The sequence below is a fragment of the Lethenteron reissneri genome, chromosome 67 (assembly GCF_015708825.2).
Source record: "Lethenteron reissneri isolate LAM-NWPU_2019-01 chromosome 67, ASM1570882v1, whole genome shotgun sequence".
Taxonomy (NCBI): domain Eukaryota; kingdom Metazoa; phylum Chordata; class Hyperoartia; order Petromyzontiformes; family Petromyzontidae; genus Lethenteron; species Lethenteron reissneri.
This window is the reverse complement of record NC_083845.1, coordinates 4211341-4230800: the sequence shown is the minus strand read 5'-3', so window position 1 is coordinate 4230800 and position 19460 is coordinate 4211341. Positions and strand designations below refer to the sequence as shown.

The 19460-nt window shown below is 51.9% G+C and overlaps 1 protein-coding gene across 1 annotated transcript; it reads right to left on the bottom strand.

The window, feature by feature from the left end:
* Nucleotides 1–470: 470 nt before the first annotated feature.
* Nucleotides 471–18943, bottom strand: LOC133360039 (bile salt-activated lipase-like). Its single transcript, XM_061578610.1, has 10 exons — nt 18823–18943; nt 18283–18430; nt 15460–15579; nt 14171–14368; nt 12089–12219; nt 10351–10458; nt 9521–9638; nt 8852–9035; nt 5133–5333; nt 471–1194 (listed from the first exon to the last, which is right to left on the bottom strand). Exons 1-10 carry the CDS (start codon nt 18886–18888, stop codon nt 966–968), a joined length of 1503 nt encoding a protein of 500 aa, XP_061434594.1. The 5' UTR covers nt 18889–18943; the 3' UTR covers nt 471–965.
* Nucleotides 18944–19460: the final 517 nt, after the last annotated feature.

Below are 19460 nucleotides of genomic sequence, written 5' to 3'. Positions count from 1 at the left end.
TGGGTGGGTGGCCAGCACGCCCGACCGCCTTTGTCTCCCAAGTGGCGATGTTTACACACCACACCAGGTACTAATTTGAGGCTGAGTCGACCTAGGGGAGGCCAAGGACCGGTTAAAATAATCGTCACCAGTGTTGGCCATGAACGGGAATCGAACCCAGGTCGCCAGTTTCATAGCGCAGGGCCCTAACCGCTACACTACCGCTCCCCAATGCAGCACGTCTCCATCATAAGTCGATTATTTTACAGGTGAACACACTCACACATACACACACACACGTGAACATACCGACACGCAAGCACACACGCCAACACAACACAAGTGAACATACCGACATGTGAACACACTCACACGCGACCACATACACACAAGTGTATATACCAACACGTGAACACACACACACACACACACGTGAACATACCGACACGTGAACACTGCTGGCCTTACACGAGTTTATTGTATTCCTCATGTGCACGCTCACCACACGCCATCGACTCAACACTACGTTCCATGATCGTGTCTTCCTATTGTCTTGGTGTCCCCCGTGTGTGTGTGTGTGTTCCTTGTGTGTGTCCCGTGTGAGTGATCTTACTGTGTGTGTGTGCGTCCCGTGTGTGTTCCTTGCGTGTGTCCCGCGTGTGTGTGCTTACCGTGTGTGTGTGTGTGTGCCGTGTGAGTGTGCTTACCATGTGAGTGTGTGTGTCCCGTGTGCATATCCCGTGTGAGTGTGCCGTGTGTGTGTCCCGTGTGTGTGTGTGTCCCGTGTGAGTGTACCGTGTGAGTGTACCGTGTGAGTGTGCTTACCATGTGTGTGTGTGTGTGTGTTCCTTGTGTGTTCCGTGTATGTGTGTCCCGTGTGTGTGTACCGTGCGTGTGTGTGTGGCCCGTGTGAGCGTGTCCCTCGTGTGTGTTCCTTGTGCACGCACGCACGCGTGTCTGCGGACGCGGCCAGCACAAGCGGAAGATCACGCTTCCGTGGATGTGCTAGGCTCAGTCGCGGGTTGAGACGGGCTCTCGGTGCCCAATTGGTGGTATCTCGAGTTGACGTCGATCCAGAAATCCATGTATTCGCGGCGCAGGTGCTGCTTGACGGAGCTGTAGTCTATTTTGCTGGTGATGTCCAGGTACTGCTCTGTGTTCGCGTCGTAGACCGGCCAGTGTGTGGGCACCGCCGTGCCCCCATAATTCGGGTCCCTGCGAGCGCGCGAGAACAAAGAATTGGTGAGGGCCCCGGGTGGCGCCGCCGTCGCTACTCGGAGGTGCGGGGCAAACACAGAAGTCGTCATCAGCGGCAGCGGCAGCCACGCGGTGGAAAGCGGTCGCTGTTACCAACAATTGCAATTGCCCAAAGCTCTGCGGTCCTCTACATATGGCGGTGTAATCGGCCAATGGTTGAGTGTTTACGCGCGCGGGAGGAAGCTGGAGCGCCTGGAGGAAACCCACGCGTGCGAGGGGGAAACACTCTATCCCATGAGAAGTGAGTTGTGGAGCGGATGGAGATTGGTTCCGACTTTGCTGTGTTGCCATCTACTGGCAGAGCCAGGGGTAGGTCTCCTCCGAGACGCCCGGAACATGGGTAGAAGGGAGTTTCACGTCAACATCTGTGGTGTGCGGTGATCCACCAACAACCTCGCTGCTGCTGTCTGCACAGCACCGCTGAATCACAGGCAAGCCACGCCACATGCAGCAGCAGCAACAGCAACGTAGCCCTCATCACTACAGCCCGCTATAAACCCATCATCACTTGGCGCCGTGGACCATCACCCACCGCACACGCCATGGCAGCAGTAGATGCGCATGATACCTTTGACGCACGAATGGAAATTTTAAAACTCTCTGGTAGCGGTGCGGTGACTGTGGTCATCCAGAACAGACGCGGTGCAAGGTCGAACAACACATCACAGCGATACAAAAACTCTGCTGGATCCTGGATCGGTTGTCTGGGCTTGACCACCTGAATGTGACAATTGTAGTCGTTGGCTCTGCACCTACATCAGCAGCAGCCATCACGTTAAAGATCCCGCGGCATCATCCTGGGACATTGTGTGCCGGCCGGAGACACGGTTCAACTTTGCCAAAATTTGGAAAATCTACACCAGTGAATCGATCGATCGGTCGGGTCGGGGAGGGGGTCGAACTTGCGCAACGCAACGTCGTGCTCTGCTCTGCAGCCCAACAGTGATGCTCTGCACAGCGCTCTTCGTACTCAGTGAAAATAATAGTGGTAAATCATAACTTATATTTGCCCAGTGGAACATTCCGCCCGGAGATCCCAATGCGCCACCTTGTGTGGAAAGGAGGAAATAGAAGCTAAAGGGTACACGGCCAGAACGAGACGGGGGGTAAAGGCCGGCTTACTCACTCAACCCACTCACTCACTCAACCCACTCACTCACTCACTCAACCCACTCACCCACTCATTCACCTACTCACTCACTCACTCACCCACTAACTCACTCACCCACAAACTCACTCACCCAGTCACTCAACCCACGCACTCACTCAACCCGCTCACTCACTTAACCCACTCACCCACTCATTCACCCACCCACTCACCCACTCATTCACCCACTAACTCACTCAACCCACTAACTCACTCAACCCACTCACCCACTAACTCACTCAACCCACTCACTAACTCACTCAAAGATCCCTCACAACACGATTGCTGTATCAAGTAAAGAAGATCTTTACTTGATGCAGCAATCGTGCTGTGACGATTCCACCTGAAGACGAAAGTCACCTACGTGACTTTACTGAAAAAACCTAAGAGTATGAATCCTTGCAGTCACGAAAGCTTCAAATCTAGAATCTATGGGCAGTGCTGAGTCTATGGGTAGTGTTGAATCTATGGGCAGTATTGAGTCTATGGGTAGTGTTGAATTTATGGCCAGTGTTGAGTCTATGGGTAGTGTTGAGTTTATGGGCAGTGCTGAGTCTATGGGCAGGGTTGAGTCTATGGGTAGTGTTGAGTCTACGGGCAGTGTTGCGTCTATGGGCAGTGTATGAGTCTATGGGTAGTGTTGAGTATGGGCAGTGCTGAGTCGATGGGCAGTGTTGAATCTATGGACAGTGTCGAGTCTATGGGCAGTGTTGAGTCTATGGGCAGTGTTGAGTCTATGAGTCTATGGGAAGTGTTGAGTCTATGGACAGTGTTGAGTCTATGGGCAGTGTTGAGTCTACTGGCAGTGTTAAATATATGGGTAGTGTTGAGTCTACGGGCAATGTTGAAAGTTTAAATAAATATTAGATGATGCTACGTTATGTGCTAGCTAATTTACTTCAGTCAGCTAACTGGCCCTCCAGTTAGCTGACTGAAAAATGCTAACGTAGGCGGCTAGGCCAGCTTAAAGGCTCCGGCGTGTCAAAGAATACGCCCAACATGGCAAACTCGAAATCTGATTGGTTAAATAATATGACGATCAACAACATTGTCCCCATTTGCTTCAACAGCAGAGGTGATTCACTCAACATTCTGAAGGCCTCAGGGTAGATTTTTCACCCAGAGACGTGGAGACAGTACAGGTGGAAAATCTGATTGGATAAAAGCTCTAATTTAGGAATTACGTTTTCAGGTCCATATGGCGTAAAAACTTTCAATACGGGCATTTGTTGTCTATTTGTTTGTGTTTCTCTCCTTGTGATGGGACTTTGTAGGATGAACGTTGAGATTTATAAGGGGCACGGGGTGACCAATAAGGTTTGAATTGGTCTGTAATAAGATAGACACTGATAAGGGGTTGACAGGTACGTGTATGTTTGTTCAACTTCATTCGCACCGCACGTAGCCAACTGTACTAATCGGAGGTGCAGGGGAAGAACAACAAACTAAACACAAAGAATAAGTTTTAAAGAAACGAGTTGGTCAATCTAGATGATGATTTAAAAGTGCGCAGCTCCCAGTGGCTTCCTAATATCAGAAGGGAAGAGCGTTCCAGACGGCCGCAGAAGCACATCCGAACGCGCCGCGCAATGTAGCGGTGACCACCGCCTTTGATCGATGGCTTAACCAGAAGGCGCTGCTTTGTCTCCCCGCCAGTGCTGATGTTTACGCACAAAACCGAGTACGCTCGTTTTCAGGCTGAGTCTACCTAGGGGACGCCCAAATAATCGGCACCGGTGTTGGTGGCCGCGAGCGGGAATCGAACCCAAGTGGTTTAAGTCACGTGGCTCCACATGACACGAGTCATATAGTGGGGAGAAAAAAAATCTACGGATTTACCCTGTATCCGGAAATAACACGGGAGGTGTTAAGGTGTTCAAACACGCAATAGAAACCTAAATATCGCAACGCACCACCAAGTCTGCATCGACCGCACATCGTGCTTGTGGTAAGACAGGCACACAAACACGCCTTGATAATAACAATCATGGAGGCAGTGTCCTTGAAACCGCTTTGCCTGCACCAGAGCTACACAGCCTCGTCAATAGCCTTGCCTCTGCACCGGTGTTAGGCCTGGAGAACAACGCCAAAATGTAGACAGCACAGAGGCTGCGCAAATATCAAAGCGCTAATATTTGGGTTCGGGCTAGTTGTGTCTATGGGATCCTTATTGCCGGTATCAGATGATAGAAAAAAATCTTCGCCTTTTAGCCTTTCCGACAATAATACAGGACGCGTTAAGATGTTTAAACACCAAAGGGTAATAAAAGCCTATCCATATTCTTGATTCTTTCGGTAAAGTCACGTAGAAGGTAATAATAAATAATAAAAATATTTATAATACAAATTCTCACGATGTTTCGACTGCAACACAATCAATCATCATCAGTCGTCCCTTCTACGTGACTTTACCGAAAGAACCAAGAATATTAATCCCTGCAGTCACGAAAGCTTTAAATCTAAATTTTAAAGCATATCCGTTTTTCTTGATACCGGCAAAAAGGGTCCCATAGATACGACTTACATACTACAGCATTAATAACAATAATGGTCATTGTTGTCTTTTTACATGAGCAGGTGTGCATGTGGCAAGGTGACCACGCATGCAAGGTGACCAGGCGTGCAGGTGATCAGGTATTGGAAGTGACCAGGTGTGCAGGTGACCAGGTATTGCAGGTGACCAGGTAGTGCAAGGATGAGTGCAGGGCGAGCGAGGCGAGGGCGCTCTCCGCGTCTCCGTGCTTCTCACGTGGAGTGCTGCGAGTGCATCCGCAGGAGGCTCTGGCAGGGCACGACGAAGAGGAAGTCGGTCTCGAGCTCCACGACGGCGCGCGCTGCCTCCTCCGAGAAATCGGCCACCTGCTGGTCGTGCGAGTAGTGGTTCGACACCTCCAAGCCCACGTCACGGTGGCCCTTCGCGAAGCCCATGGCCAATTTGTAGATGTCCATCCTGGAGGTGGGAGGAGGGGGGGGGTAGGATACGAGGGGGGGGGGAGTAGTTGGGGTTGTTGTGGGTTATTAGATCAGATGTCAGTGATTAGTTGAACCGTAAATGTTTTGGTTATGGGTTAGAGCACGCAAATATAAAAACCTGCCACCACCCGACACAGCCAATCAGTGAGGTTTGTCACGTGAACCAAACGTGCTAATTAGTTACTTCTTCAGCACCACGGTGGCTAGGAGATGTTTACTACCTCGCCTGATATGCAGGAGGCCCGTGGGTTTGATCCCAACCCTGACCACCTGTATAGTTGGAGTTTGAATGTTCTCCCCGTGGACGTGTGTAATTTTTCTCCGGGTCCTCCTGTTTTTCCCTCCACACTTAGAATCAACATCACGCGTTCAGACTATTTGGCTGCTTAGTAAATGTCCACACGACGATGATGAGCCACTTCGTTAAGCGATCATTTGTGGCCAGGTCGCCTCTGAAAACGAGCCATATAGCTCAGTGGGTCTGACCTGGTAAAATTACAAAATAGTTATGAAAATAGTAATAGTTCTTCTCCAGCACAGCTGATGTAGATGGTGATGTAATGATGATCATTGTTATTGTTACCCTACTTTTTCCAAGGAAGCCTCAAGATTCTGCGAGAAGGGTCCTGCTGAGTCTTCGCAGTAGGGGGCGACGGTGCTACGTGTACCCGAACCCTCAGCACCTGTCATCGAATGTGCAGGTGATTTTGCAGCATTTAGGATTAACATAATGCGAATCTCTCACATTAACATAGCCACTTCCGTGCCCTCGTCATAGGAGGCGCTCTCCTCATATCTGACAGTTACATGTTAATTTCTCACATTAACATCATACTAATCCCTCACATTAACATAGCCACTTCCGTGCCTTCGTCTAGGAGGCCGCTCTCCTCATATCTTACAGTTACATGCCAATTTCTCATATTAACATCACTAGCCCCGGCCACTGCTTTACACCCATTCAAACCTTTTTAAAACAGTCTGACTCAGCAGCATACCGCGCTTTCTCACCTGATGATGGACGCTTGTGTTGCGCCCGAAACGTTGTGATTTATTATATTTTATACCTACGTGACTTTACCAAAAGAACCAACGATTAAGCATTTGGGATGTTTTGACCCAATACGCGTGACACTGGGCATGTGGGGTTTTAGCCCTGAGCAGGGAAACCGGAGAACCCAGGAGGCTACCCATGCCGGACAGGGGTAGAGATAGCACAAACTCCGCTCTGCTCTCGTACAAACACCAAGATCCCCCGTGTAGCCTTAACAGACTGTTGGGGCGAGTGCTGTTAGCGAAGCAGCGCCTACGAGAGGATGGGTGGCCAGCACCATGCCCGACCGTTTTCGTCTCTCCAGTACTCATTTGAGGCTGAGTCGACCTAGGGGAGGCCCAGGACTGCTTGAAATAATCGTCATCGGTGTTGGTGACCGTGAGTGGGGTCGCTGGATTCGTAGCGCAGCGCGCTAACCGCTGCACCACCGCTCCCCACACACGACCTCACACGACAGGACATGGGGACAGACAAACTCCACACGTTCACACATTCACTCAAATTCGCACTCACGCTCACAGACACACACACTAACATTCACATATTCACTCACATCCACACACTCACGCTACTATCCAACAAAGACGGAGGGCAGAGGAGAGACGCTCACAGCAACGAGCGGAGCGCCAGGCGGTTAAAATGCAGCATATTGGCACCTCCAATTAACACGTACGATGAAAAAGAGGTTAAACATACGTACATAGGGGTTACAGCTGGTGCATCTGCCAGTCATTTCAGAAATGAGTTTTCTGGATTGAAAACTAATTTCTTTATAATTGCTTTTTGTGATTATTTTGTTGTCCTTCCCACGCACCACCGATTAGCACGGTTGGCTACGTACGGTATGAAAGAAGTTCAACATACGTACATTCATACGTACATTCGCGGCACCTGGGGTCTGTCACGTGACCCTCCCGCACCTAGCCTGGCACAGCAGTCAACCCACGGGACCTGGTGTCTGTCACGTGACCCTCCCGCACCTAGCCTGGCACAGCAGTCAACCCACGGCACCTGGGACCTATCTCGTGACCATCCTGTCAGCGAGCAATCCTTCGACACTTCATGCGATGGCCTCAAAGCGCACCTGGGCCTGCTGGCACAAGCGGCTGTAATACGAATAAAAGCGAACACTCACATGCAGCTATGATGAAATCGGACATTGTAAAAGCAATTTTTTAAGGCATAAAAAACGTGTTTTTTTGCATAGCGAATCAACATAGCAGTCTCATCTAGTGCTATAACAGACTGACAAAACAAATATCGTAATAAAACCCCGTTACTGTAGCTCCGTTAACGGCTGGTTTTAAGATTTTTTTCAAGAAGACGGTCCTGAGTTGACCGGGGCAGAGTCGATGTTTTTCGGGGACAAAATCAATATTTTTGGGGGGCAGAATCGATGTATTGGATCACAATTATCGATCCAAAACACCTAACGCACACCCTTTTGACGTCACGACACAGATACGCCCACTTCCAAGTGCCCCCTTGGGTATCGCGTCACAGCGCCTTTGTGACGTCGTCACCACCACGTAGGGAAAGGGGGAAATGGCGGGTGCTGTTGTCTGTTCACTGGGAGCTGCGCACTTTTAAATCATCATATAGATTGACAAACTCGTTTCTTTAAAACAGATTTTTTTGTGTTTAGTTTCTTGTCCTTCCTCCGCACCTCCAATTATCACAGTTGGCTACGTGCGGTGCGAATGAAGTTCAACGTACATACACATACCTATCAACCCCTTATCAGTGCCTACCTTATTAAAGACCAATTCCAAACCTTATTTGTCACCCCGTGCCCTATAATTCTCAACCATCATCCTACAAAGTCCCATTACAAGGAGAGAAACACAAACAGACTAACTTCATTTTTTTGCCCGTGTAATAAACCTTCTTGAGACGGCTTCCGGAATCAGTCCTTTTTATTTTCAACTTCCACAGTTACACTTTACTCACACACTCTCCGTTGTTGGCAGACAACGGAGAGAGGGCAGACTTCCCGCCAAGTCCCCACCGCGCACGTGGCACCCAGAGCCCCCCGTACGCTCTCTCTCTCTCTTAATCCCTTCGTCACGTGGTACCCCCCAGCCAATCTTCCATAGACAGCGTTGACCGTTCCCGATGGTTCCCTGTCAATCCCGGGACCATGCCTCTGATCCGGCTCCCCATTAGCTGAGGCCCCGAATGGCCAGGCCAATCACACCTGCTAACATGCCATGATCACGCCGAGGCCATGCTCCCTGGCTCATCCCTTATTGGCTACAAAGCAGGACCGGTAAGCCAATCCCCACGTGAACCCTTTATGGCTGTTATTAAACCCGTATTGAAATGGCTTTACGCCATACGGACCTGAAAACTCAATTTCCCTGCAAAAGAATACGGGGTAAACCATATGGATTTACACGGTATGCCTGCTGCTGTTCCTGCTGTTGTCATCGTCAGCCCACCTGGTGGTCTTGTCCTTAGTGTTGATGAATGGCACGTCCATGCCTGCGAAGAGGTGTCCGTCCATGTTGTTGACGCCCGCCATGTAGTCGATCCGCGCCGCGTTGCCCATGAGGAGGTGCGGCTCCTCGGGCAGGAAGTCGCCGTCCACCACGGCGCTCCACGCCAAAGAGTCCACCAAGGGACCTACGGTACCAGGTGACGGTCAGGGGGGAGGGGTGGCAGGTACAGTGCGGTGAGGGTGTGTGGTCCAGGGTGTGCGGTGAAGGGTGTGGAAAGGGGGTTCGGTGAGGGGTGAATGGTGAGGGGTTGTGCTGTGAGAGGGGTACAGTGAGGGATGCCCCTAATCTACCGTCGACGTCCTTACTAATTACGCTACTTCGAAGGGCCACTGCCCAAAACGTCGTCAACTATGAATGTTTCCTGGGGAGGCCACACAGGAGCAGCGTTCCTGTGGCCCTTGCGGGAGGCCACACAAGCATTTTTAGGCCACACGGGCGCTGTTAGGCCCTCGTGGGAGGCCACACGAGTATTGGTAGGCCACACGGGTGTTGTCAGGCCCTCATGGGAGGCCAAACGAGCATTGTTAGGCCACACGGGCGTTATTAGGCCCTAATGGGAGGCCAAACAGTTGCTGCTAGGCCACACGGGTGCCGTGAAGCCCTCCTCACCCGTGGTGGAGGGCATGACGAGTTTTATGGCGTGCACCACGTCCACGGGGTTGCTGATGCGCAGGCAGCCCATGAGGCGCGCCGAGTCGTCCGTCGGGCAGCCCACCACCTCGGCCACCTGGACAGAGACAACATTCCCCCCCCCGTGTAGCCTTTCACACAGCCGTGTACACTAGGGGCAAGTGCTGTGAGCGAGTATGGTCTGTTCTCCTATGGTGTTCCTGAAGAGCACCGCGTTATGTTGGGAAATCGCCTCAATAAATGTATAATATAGGGGTAAAGCGCAGTCGGCAATAACGCGTGAGATGCGTAGTACGCAGGCTGAACAAAGACCGAGGCGCACGTGGATAGCATCTAGAAGCATCCAGCAGCATCCCAATGCCTTGCGCAATGCTACGCCGAGGCAGCCGTACGACCACTAATTCCCACTCGCACTGCGACGTAGTTCCGTTCTCTCGATTGTGTCATATCCAATTCGCGTTCTAAAAACGAGGCGCTAGAGGAGAACAGAGTCTGTGTCGCCTCTGAAGGCCGAGTACCGGCGCACCTATGGGTGATGGCCAGGACCAAGCCCGGGGCCGCCTTTGTCTCTTCCAGTGGCGATATTTACACATCGCACCGGTGTGATGTTTACACATCGCACCAGTGCTGTGTTTGTGTCTGTGTGCGTGGTGCGTGTGTGTCTGTGTGTGTGCTGCTCGTGCATGGTGTGTGTGTGAGCTGCGTGCATACTGTGTGCATGGTGCTGTGTGCGTGGTGTATGCTGTGTGCGGTGTGCGCTGTGTGCGGTGTGCGCTATGCGCGCGTGGTGCATGTGCGAGTGTGCGTGCCTTGATGGCCCAGGATAGCGGGTCCCTCTCTACGGCCCACGAAGCAAGGGCCGACCCACTCTGACTGATGGCGCGACGGATGATGCCATGGTTGACCGGAGACAGCATCTGTAACGACATCATCACCCCCCATCGTGATCATCATCATAATCATCATCCCCCCTCGTCATCATCTCCATAATCATCATCCCCCTTCGTGATCATCATCACAAACATCACCCCCCTCGTCATCATCATCATAATAATCACCCCCCCTCGTGATCATCATCACAGTCATCACCCCCCTCGTCATTATCATCATAATCATTACCCCTCCCCTCGTGATCATCATCACAATCATCCCCCCTCGTCATCATCAACATAATCTTCACCCCCCTCGTCATCATCATCATCCTCAATATCATCTTCGTCGTGAACCTAGGGGGCTTTACTTTGGCCAGCCTGTTGAAAAGCCAGCAACATTTTAATTTTTATTTACAACGTTGTCTGACGTTCGCACTGGAGATTTACATGGAGCATCGTAAGGCGTCGATGGACGCCCAAGATCCACGCAGGAGTGGAGCGTCTGGTTCACAGACGAATTTGCCATTCGTGGCTTCTCAACGTTCCTCCTATCTCTGCTTTTGCCTGATGAAGCACGTTGATCACCGGGTCACGCTTTCCCACGACTTTACTTGATTGGCTCTGTCGCCGGAACGTGGAGGGATTTCCACTTATTTATGTATTACGTGGTTTGAGCCAATCTTGATTTGAAGCTTTCGTTACTGCAGGAATCCATACTCTTTGGTTCTTTCGGTAAAGTCACGTAGGCAAATTGTATTTTATACCTACGTGGTTTGAGCCAGCAGGACATGATTGGGCCAAAACCTCGCCCACTGTTCACCCAGTTTCAATGTATCTCGATGCGTCTGTATGTACAGTATCTCTGTGACTCTCTCTATGTAGCTCGATGTGTTTTTATCAGTCTCTGTGTTTCTGTATCTTTATGCGCTCTCTACGTATCTCGAATAGGCTATATTAGACTGTATGTGTCTCTATGAGTATCTGTGTAACTATTAGTCTCTATGAGTCTCTATTAAGCAAACTCCTGCCCCCCCCCCCATATATAAGTAAAACTTCGCCTGTGTAATAACGCATTGTCCTTGAAGGCTGATTGGCCTGCACCAGAGCTACAGCCTCCGCGATGGCTTCTTTTTCTCAGCGGTGGTAAAACTCCTTAAACCCGAGCTAACGAATGCTATGGCGTTTGCATGGCCCTTGTGCTGTCCGCTTTCTCGTGTCCTTTGCTTTGTGACGCATCTTAACACCCGCCGGATTATTGCCAGAAAGGGTGAAGAGTTTAAATCATCATCACGTATTCAGACATCGGTCGGGGAACCCTCCACACACACTGAGTCGTGGCGATATTTCTCACGAGGCTCCCGCCTCAACGTCGGTTGAAAAATGTTTTAAAGATGTTTTCAGCCAATGAATGACACGTGGGAGGACACCATCATCATGCCCTCCCCCCATCACCACCATGCCTCCCCCATCACCATACCCCCCCCCCCCCCATCACCACACCCCTGTCATCACCATGCCTCCCCCATCACCATACCCGCCCCCCCATCACCACACCCCTGTCATCACCATGCCTCCCCCATCACCATACTCCCCCCCCCCATCACCACACCCCTGCCATCACCATGCCTCCTCCACCCCCCCCCCACCATCACCATGCCCCCCCCTTCTCCCGCACCTGCAGGGAGACGCTGGCGCCCCCCGCGGACTCTCCGAAGATGGTGATGTTGTCGGGGTCTCCACCGAACGCGCGGATGTTCCTCTTCACCCACTTGATGGCCGCGTGCTGATCCCACAGTCCGTAGTTACCTGGGCGACACAAAGACCCCCCCCGCGCCATCTAGCCTCGCGAATACCAGGGCGAGTGATACCAACGCACGTCCCCACGTGTCTCTCTGTGTGTTCCCCCTCTGCGTCTCACCCATATTACTGTGTCCCACACCCCCTCCCCCCGGTATACTCATGTTCCTCCATCTCCTCCAGAGTGCCCTATGTCTCCCGCATGTCCTCGCTGCGGTAGCTAGGAGATGTTAACTACCTCGCCTGGTATATAGAGTAGGAGATCGTGGGTTCGATCCAGACCCTGACGCCTGCTGCTGTGTATTTGGAATTTGCGTGTCTCTCTCTCATCATCATCACGGTGGCTAGGAGATGTGTTGACTACCTCGCCTGGTATACAGCAGGTCATGGGTTCGTTCCAGACCCTGATTCCTGTTGTATATTTGGAGTTTGCGGTGTCTCGCTCTCCCGCCGTGGTTTCGTGGATTTTTCTCTGGTGCCTCCGGTTTTCCCCTCCACGTTTAGAATCAACACCACGCATTTCGAGTATTTGTCTGCTATAAATTTCCACATGATGATGAGCCACTTCGTTGGGCTATCACTGTCTTTATATTACCGTGTGTGTATATTTGTTTTCTACTCTTAAGCACAGACGCGATTATTTGTTTTTGAGACCCTCTCTGCAGAACATCAATTCTCAAAAAGTTGAGATTATTTGGTCGTGATAAATTTCCACGTCATGATGATAAACCACGTCGTTGGGCTATTATTTGTGAAAGCCAGATTGCTTCCGACAAAGAGCTGCATAGCTCAGCGGACCTTACCTGGTAAAATAAAAATAAGAAACCGCCACTTTTTTAGACATAGAGTTGTAATGTGTAGTGACTTATTGTTAGTAGCTCAACTGATTGGAGAGTATATTGAGTTTATTGATAATATTAATGTAGTTTATATTTTAGCTTTTTTATCAGTTTACTCTATGGTATTCATTATATAGTGTAGTGTATACCCAGTTACTTAATGTTAATAGCTCAGCTTATTGGAGAGTATATTGAGTACATTGATTATATTAATGTAGTTTATATTTCGTTTTTCACATCGGTTTATTATATGGTAGTAGGGTATTTGTAGTTCTTTAGAAACTCCTTTTTTGTTTTCCACATAATGCACTAGCTTGATACGCGGTGGTTTGGCTGCTGTAATTCTTTATTATTATTACTGCTAATCCTACGTAATACACTAGCATAATATGACTTTGAGACCCCCCACCGCCTACACATTCCACAAGGAGTGACGAACCCCATATCTGCATTTTTCATCAATATGCAAAATTTCTGTTGATATGTAAACTCCTTTGTCAAGGCTCTCTCCTCCCACCCAGCTTAAAATACGCTGCCAAGTTTATCAGTGTTCATTAAGACGCTGTCTTTCCGACAGCTCTGTTTCTTCACCTGAGGATGGCTGCTTGCGTTGTGGCCGAAACGTCGTGAAAATTTCATTTTATTATGTTTTATTAATATATTATTATTTCCCATCTACGTAACTTTACCGAAAGAACCAAGAATATGAATCCCTGCAGTCACGAAAGCTTTAAATCGAAATTTAAAATAAAAATTGTTTAGTTGATATCATTGCCTTTTAACTATCCCAAGAACAAGAATTTGAGTAGGTGACAAAGCCTTTGCCATTGCAGCACCAACGTTTTGGAACAACCTTGTTTCCTCCCTGAACATCATACATTTTCCTTGCATTGAATTGATCTTGGTTTTTGGGTGTGCTACATCTCTTGCGAGGGACACTACCTACAGCAACACCCCGGTTTACATCGGGGATGCGTTCCTCAAAGGTGCGATGACGAATATCAAAGCGACGTGAATCAAAGAGAAAAAAATTGTTGAGTTTTTAGCTTGGTTTAGTGTCCCGTGGCTCCCCCCCTCCCTCCCCCACCGTTTTGCTCCCACGTGTCCCCCCCACCCCTCACCGGGCCCGTGCTCGTCGCCCGTGCTGAGGAAGCCCAATGGCCCCAGACGGTAGTTGAAGGTCACCACGATGACCTTGCCACGGTCAGCCAGCTCCTGGCCGTCGTAGAGGAAGTTGTCGAGGAAGCTGGCGCCTTGGCCTGAGCCGAAGATGAACGCGCCCCCGTAGATCCACACCATCACGGGCAGGTCATTTGACACTAGGAGGAAGGGGGGGGGGCAGGGGGGGAGCGTTGGGGATGGGGGGGGGTGTGAGATGGCCGGTCGGTGTTCCTGTAGTGGGCACTCTCCTCATAAACACGCGTAGGCAGATAAGCATTCTCGTCCGTTTATTCCACCTTCTCCATCACAGACAGCTCCCTCCTTCATCCGCAGCTCTCTCCTCTCTATCCACAGTTCCCTCCATTGACAGCGCTCTCCTCTCCATCCACAGCTCTCTCTCTCTCTTCATCCACAGCTCTCTCCTCTCTATCAACAGTTCCCTCCATCCACAGCGCTCTCCTCTCTATCCACAGCTCTCTCTCTCTCTCTTCATCCACAGCTCTCTCCTCGCTATCAACAGTTCCCTCCATCCACAGCGCTCTCCTCTCTATCCACAGCTCTCTCCTCGCTATCCACAGTTCCCTCCATCCACAGCGCCCTCCATTATCCACAGCGCTTTCTCTTCATCCACAGCTCTCTCCTCTCGATCAACAGTTGCCTTCATCCACAGCTCTCTCCTCCGGTCCCTCCTCCGACGTCACCTCTTATCCCCACAGTCCTCTATGAATTCTAAACTATAAAAACAAACTCTGTATTTTACCAGGTAAGGCCCACTGAGCTATATAGGTCTTTTTCAGAAGTGACCTGGCCACAAATGATCGCTCAACAAAGTGGCTTGTCACCGTGTGGAAACTTATAGCCTGAGCCAAAAACTCTACAAACGCGCGACGTTGATTCTAAATGTGGACAGAATAAACCGGAGGACCAGGAGAAAAATCCACGCAACCACGAAGAAAGAGAAAGTGCGTTCGCACGTTCACTGTAAACATACCCCCCCCCCCAACACTCACGGCATCACACCATTGCAGCACATTCACCCCGACTCAGCTGCCTTCCACGTGCGTGCCACTCTCCCTCTTTCCCACGTGCGTGCCACTTTCCAATTTTTTCCAGGTGCCTCCCACTTTCCCACTTACATGTGCGTGCCACTTTCCCTCTTTCCCACGTGCGTGCCAATTTCCGTCTTCCACGTGCGTGCCACTCTCCCACTCCCACGTGCGTCTACACATCCCGCACAGGCGGTACTTACCTTTGACGCCGTGCGGCACCCAGATGTTGAGGTAGAGGCAGTCCTCAGACCCCCGCGTGTCCGTCTGGCTCAGGGTAGCCTGCAGGCAGCGGTCGCGGTAGTTGTAGGCCTTCAGGGTACCTGGAGCGCGCTCCCCGCACGTTCACGCAACAAAGACAAAGATCGCCCGTTGTAGTCCTTAAGACTGTTGGGGGGGGGGGGGGCGAGTGCTGTTAGCGACAAGCAGCGTCTATGAAGGTCGGGCACGGCACACGAGAGGGTAGCGGTGGCCAGCAACCACGCCCGGCCGCCTTCGTCTCCACACCCCCTCCCGCCCCGGTGGCGATATTTTGACACGTGGCAATCAGATTCTAATTTGAGGCTGAGATGACCTAGGGGAGGCCCAGGACCGATTCAGATAATCGTCACTGGTGTTGGCCTTGAGAAGGAATCGAACTCGGGTGGCCGCGCTCGGAGCGTAGTGCGCTAACCGCGACAGCACCGCTCCCCACCAGCACAACACACACAGAAACACACAGACACACACTCGCACACAACAACAACCGCCATTCGCCACTAAGTGGCGGTGACGTCACCACGACGCTTGTGCCAGGCCATGTGCACCTTCAGGCCACGTGAAGTGTCGAACGCCCGCTGGCAGGAGGTCACGGGGCAGACCCAGGTGCCACGGGTCGATTGACTGAGATGACCGAGATGACTGGCTGATGCACCACCTGTGCCCCCTACTGTGCCAACTTGCTGTGCTTTAGCCACCCGGCGCTCCGCTCGTTGTTGTGAGCATCGCTCCTCTGCCCTCTGTTGTTGTTGGAGTGCGACTGCCTCCAACTGCCCAGTAGCGTCCTTCACGAGCCTCCTCAACAGAGGCCGATCTTGACACTGCTGGTACCAGTCATCGGCAAGTCCACTCAGCTCCACGTCCTCCTGTACCACATCACTCCATCTCTTCTCCAGCCCGTGCCGCGCCCGTTTAGCCCACTCGATCCGGCCGAACAAAAGCTGTTTAGGCATGCGGTGGCTGGGTATGCGAGCTACATGACTCAGCCAACGCAGCCTTGCCTGCCGGAGGAGCTCACCGATGGGACTTTGCCCAGATCTTTCAAGGATTTGTGAGCTCCTCACACAATCCAGCCTGGTTAAACCCAGGATGGATCGTAGGCAGGCCAGCCTAAATGTTTCGAACCGGCGAAGATGCTCCATTAGGAGGGTCCACGTTTCGCAAGCGTAGAGAAGGGAGGGAATGACTGTGGCCGAGAAGAACTGAAGCTTCGTGCGGAGCGATAGACCAGGTAGCTTCCACACAGCGTTACGCAACCGACGAAAAGATATTGCCGCTCGATTGATTCGGAGTTAGACCTCTGCTGTTAAACTGGAGCCGGTCATAAGCACACTGCCCAGGTATGGGAAACTCTCCACTCTCTCCACTACTGCCCCATCACCGATTGGGAGTTGTGGGGGTGGAGTGTCCGATGGTACAACATACCCAGGCAGGTGCTTAGTTTTGGTGGGGCTGATGGTAAGGCCCCACCTCTTAGTGGCATGCTCCAGTCTCAGCAGCAGCATCTCCAACACCTCCTCTGAATGAGCAGCTATTACCAAATCATCGGCATACATAACGTGGTTGACCAATAGGGAGCCAACCCTTGATTGCACCCGGGCATCGATCAGCCTCCCATTATATCTGTACCAAATGGAAATTCCCCCGTTACAGCTATTGAAAGCTTCACGAACTACGTGGTCAAAATAGATGTTAAATAATGTGGGAGCCAGAGGACATCCCTGTCGCACTCCAAGGTGTAAAGGGAAAGGCTCTGACTCCCGGCCACGTAGTTTTACCCGGGCCCGCTCACCATCATGAAGGTCCTTAATGATCGTGAACAGAGGGTCAGGGACTCCGAAAGCACGAAGAACAGCCCAGAGCCCAGGTCTACTGATGGTATCATAGGCCTTGACCAGGTCAATAAAGCAGAGATGTAGGTCTTGTTGGAATTCCCGACACCTCTGCTGTAGCAGACGGACAGAAAATATGGCATCTGTGCAGGACCGCCCTTTCCTGAAACCGCATTGGGGCTCCGCAAGCCTCTCCTCACATGGACACACACGTTGACACACACATGGACACACACACACACACATGGACACACACGCTGACACGTGACGAGGTGATGGTGCGAGCAAGTAGGAGGAGGAGGTGGTGTGTGGTCATGGCGGGATTAAGATTTTGTAAGGCCCCTGGGCTACATGTACTGTGAGGCCACCCACCAGTAATATTTTCAAAAGGGAAACAAAGTTAAAGAAAAATTTAATTACATTTTTACAAGGCTAACAAGAAAATAAAATTCAGCATTCACAAGCGAAATCACTTTTCACTTCATCTCTGGAGGCACTCCAGCTGGCAGATGCCCCCTGGGCGGCAGCCCCTAAAGCCCCCACGCCTTGATCCGGCCCTGTGTGTGGTGGTGTTGGTGGTGGTGGTGTTGGTGGTGGTGTTGGTGGTGTTGGTGGTAGGGGTGTTGGTGGTGTTGGTGGTGGTGGTGTTGGTGGTGGTGTTGGTGGTGATGTTTGTGTTGGTGGTGGTGTTGGTGGTGGTGTTTGTGTTGGTGGTGGTGTTGGTGGTGGTGTTGGTGGTGTTGGTGGTGTTGGTGGTGGTGGTGTTGGTGGTGGTGGTGGTGTTGGTGGTAGTGGTGTTGGTGGTGTTAGTGGTGGTGTTGGTGATGGTGTTGGTGGTGTTTGTGTTGGTGGTGGTGGTGTTGGTGGTGTTGGTGGTGGTGTTGGTGGTGTTGGTGGTGTTGTTGTGTGTATGTGTGTGTGCGGGCGAAGTATTACCGCCCCATCTCGCGTGCGGCTCGGGTTTGCTGAAGGGGCGCGGAGGAGCGGCGAAGGGGATTCCCTTGAAGACGTCGACGGAGGAGAGGAGGCCCGTGGAGACGCGACGTCCCTCCACGTTGCCCCACTCGGTCGTGACCACACCCAGCTGCAACAGAGACAAAGCGGGTAACCCCCCCACGTCACACCGCGAAGCCTTTAACAAACTTCTCGAGGCCAGCTATTCGCGATGTACGCGTGCCCTCTGCGTGTGGGTGAAGGGCACGCGTATACAGGTGAGCGCACATGTGGACAGGTGAGCGAACGTGTACATATGTTTAGTGCACAGGTGAATGCACGTGTACCCATGTGAATGCACATGAGCGCAGGTGGGTGCAAAAGTGATCGCACATGTAGACCTATGTGTACAGGTGAGTGTACAGGTGAGTGCACGTGAGCGCAGGTGAGTAGACAGGTGAGGGCACGTGAGCATAGGTGAGTGCACAGGTGAGCGCAGGTGAGCGCACAGGTGGAGCACACGGGCGGAGTTCCGTCACGCACCGATGCAGCGGAGGCGCTCGCTGCGGTGGCGAGGAAGAGAACGGCGAATCGCAGAGACCCCGCCATGGCTGCTCCTCCGTTGGCTTTGTGGCTCCCACCTCACCCACGCTACCTCTTATTGAACCCGCGGGGGGGGCTCCCCCACCGCGTGATGGGGACGGTCCCAGGTGCGCCTCCCGAGGGGAGGGGTGGCCGGGTGGGTGGAGTGGTAGGGGGGGTGAGGGGTGAGAGATGTGTGTGTAGCTGTCAGTGCGCTGCGCTAAGAACCCGGCGGACCGAGTGCGATTCCCGCTCAAGGCCAACACCCAGTGACGATCATTGGAACCGGTCCTGGGCATCCTCTAGGTAGTCTCAGCCTCAAATGAGTACCTGGTGCGGTGTGGTGTAAACATCGCCACTGGGGAGACAAAGGCGACCGGGCGTGGTGTTGGCCACTCACCTCCCTCGTGTTCCGTGCCGGCCTTCATAGGTGCTCGCTAACAGCACTTTCCTCAAACAGTCTGTTAAGGCTACACGGGGGATCTTTGTCTTTGGTGTGTAAACATCGCCACTGGGGAGACAAAGGCGGCCGGGCCTGGTGCTGGCCACCCACCCGCCCCTGTTGTGCTACAGTGCCAGCCTTCATAGGTGCCCCTATT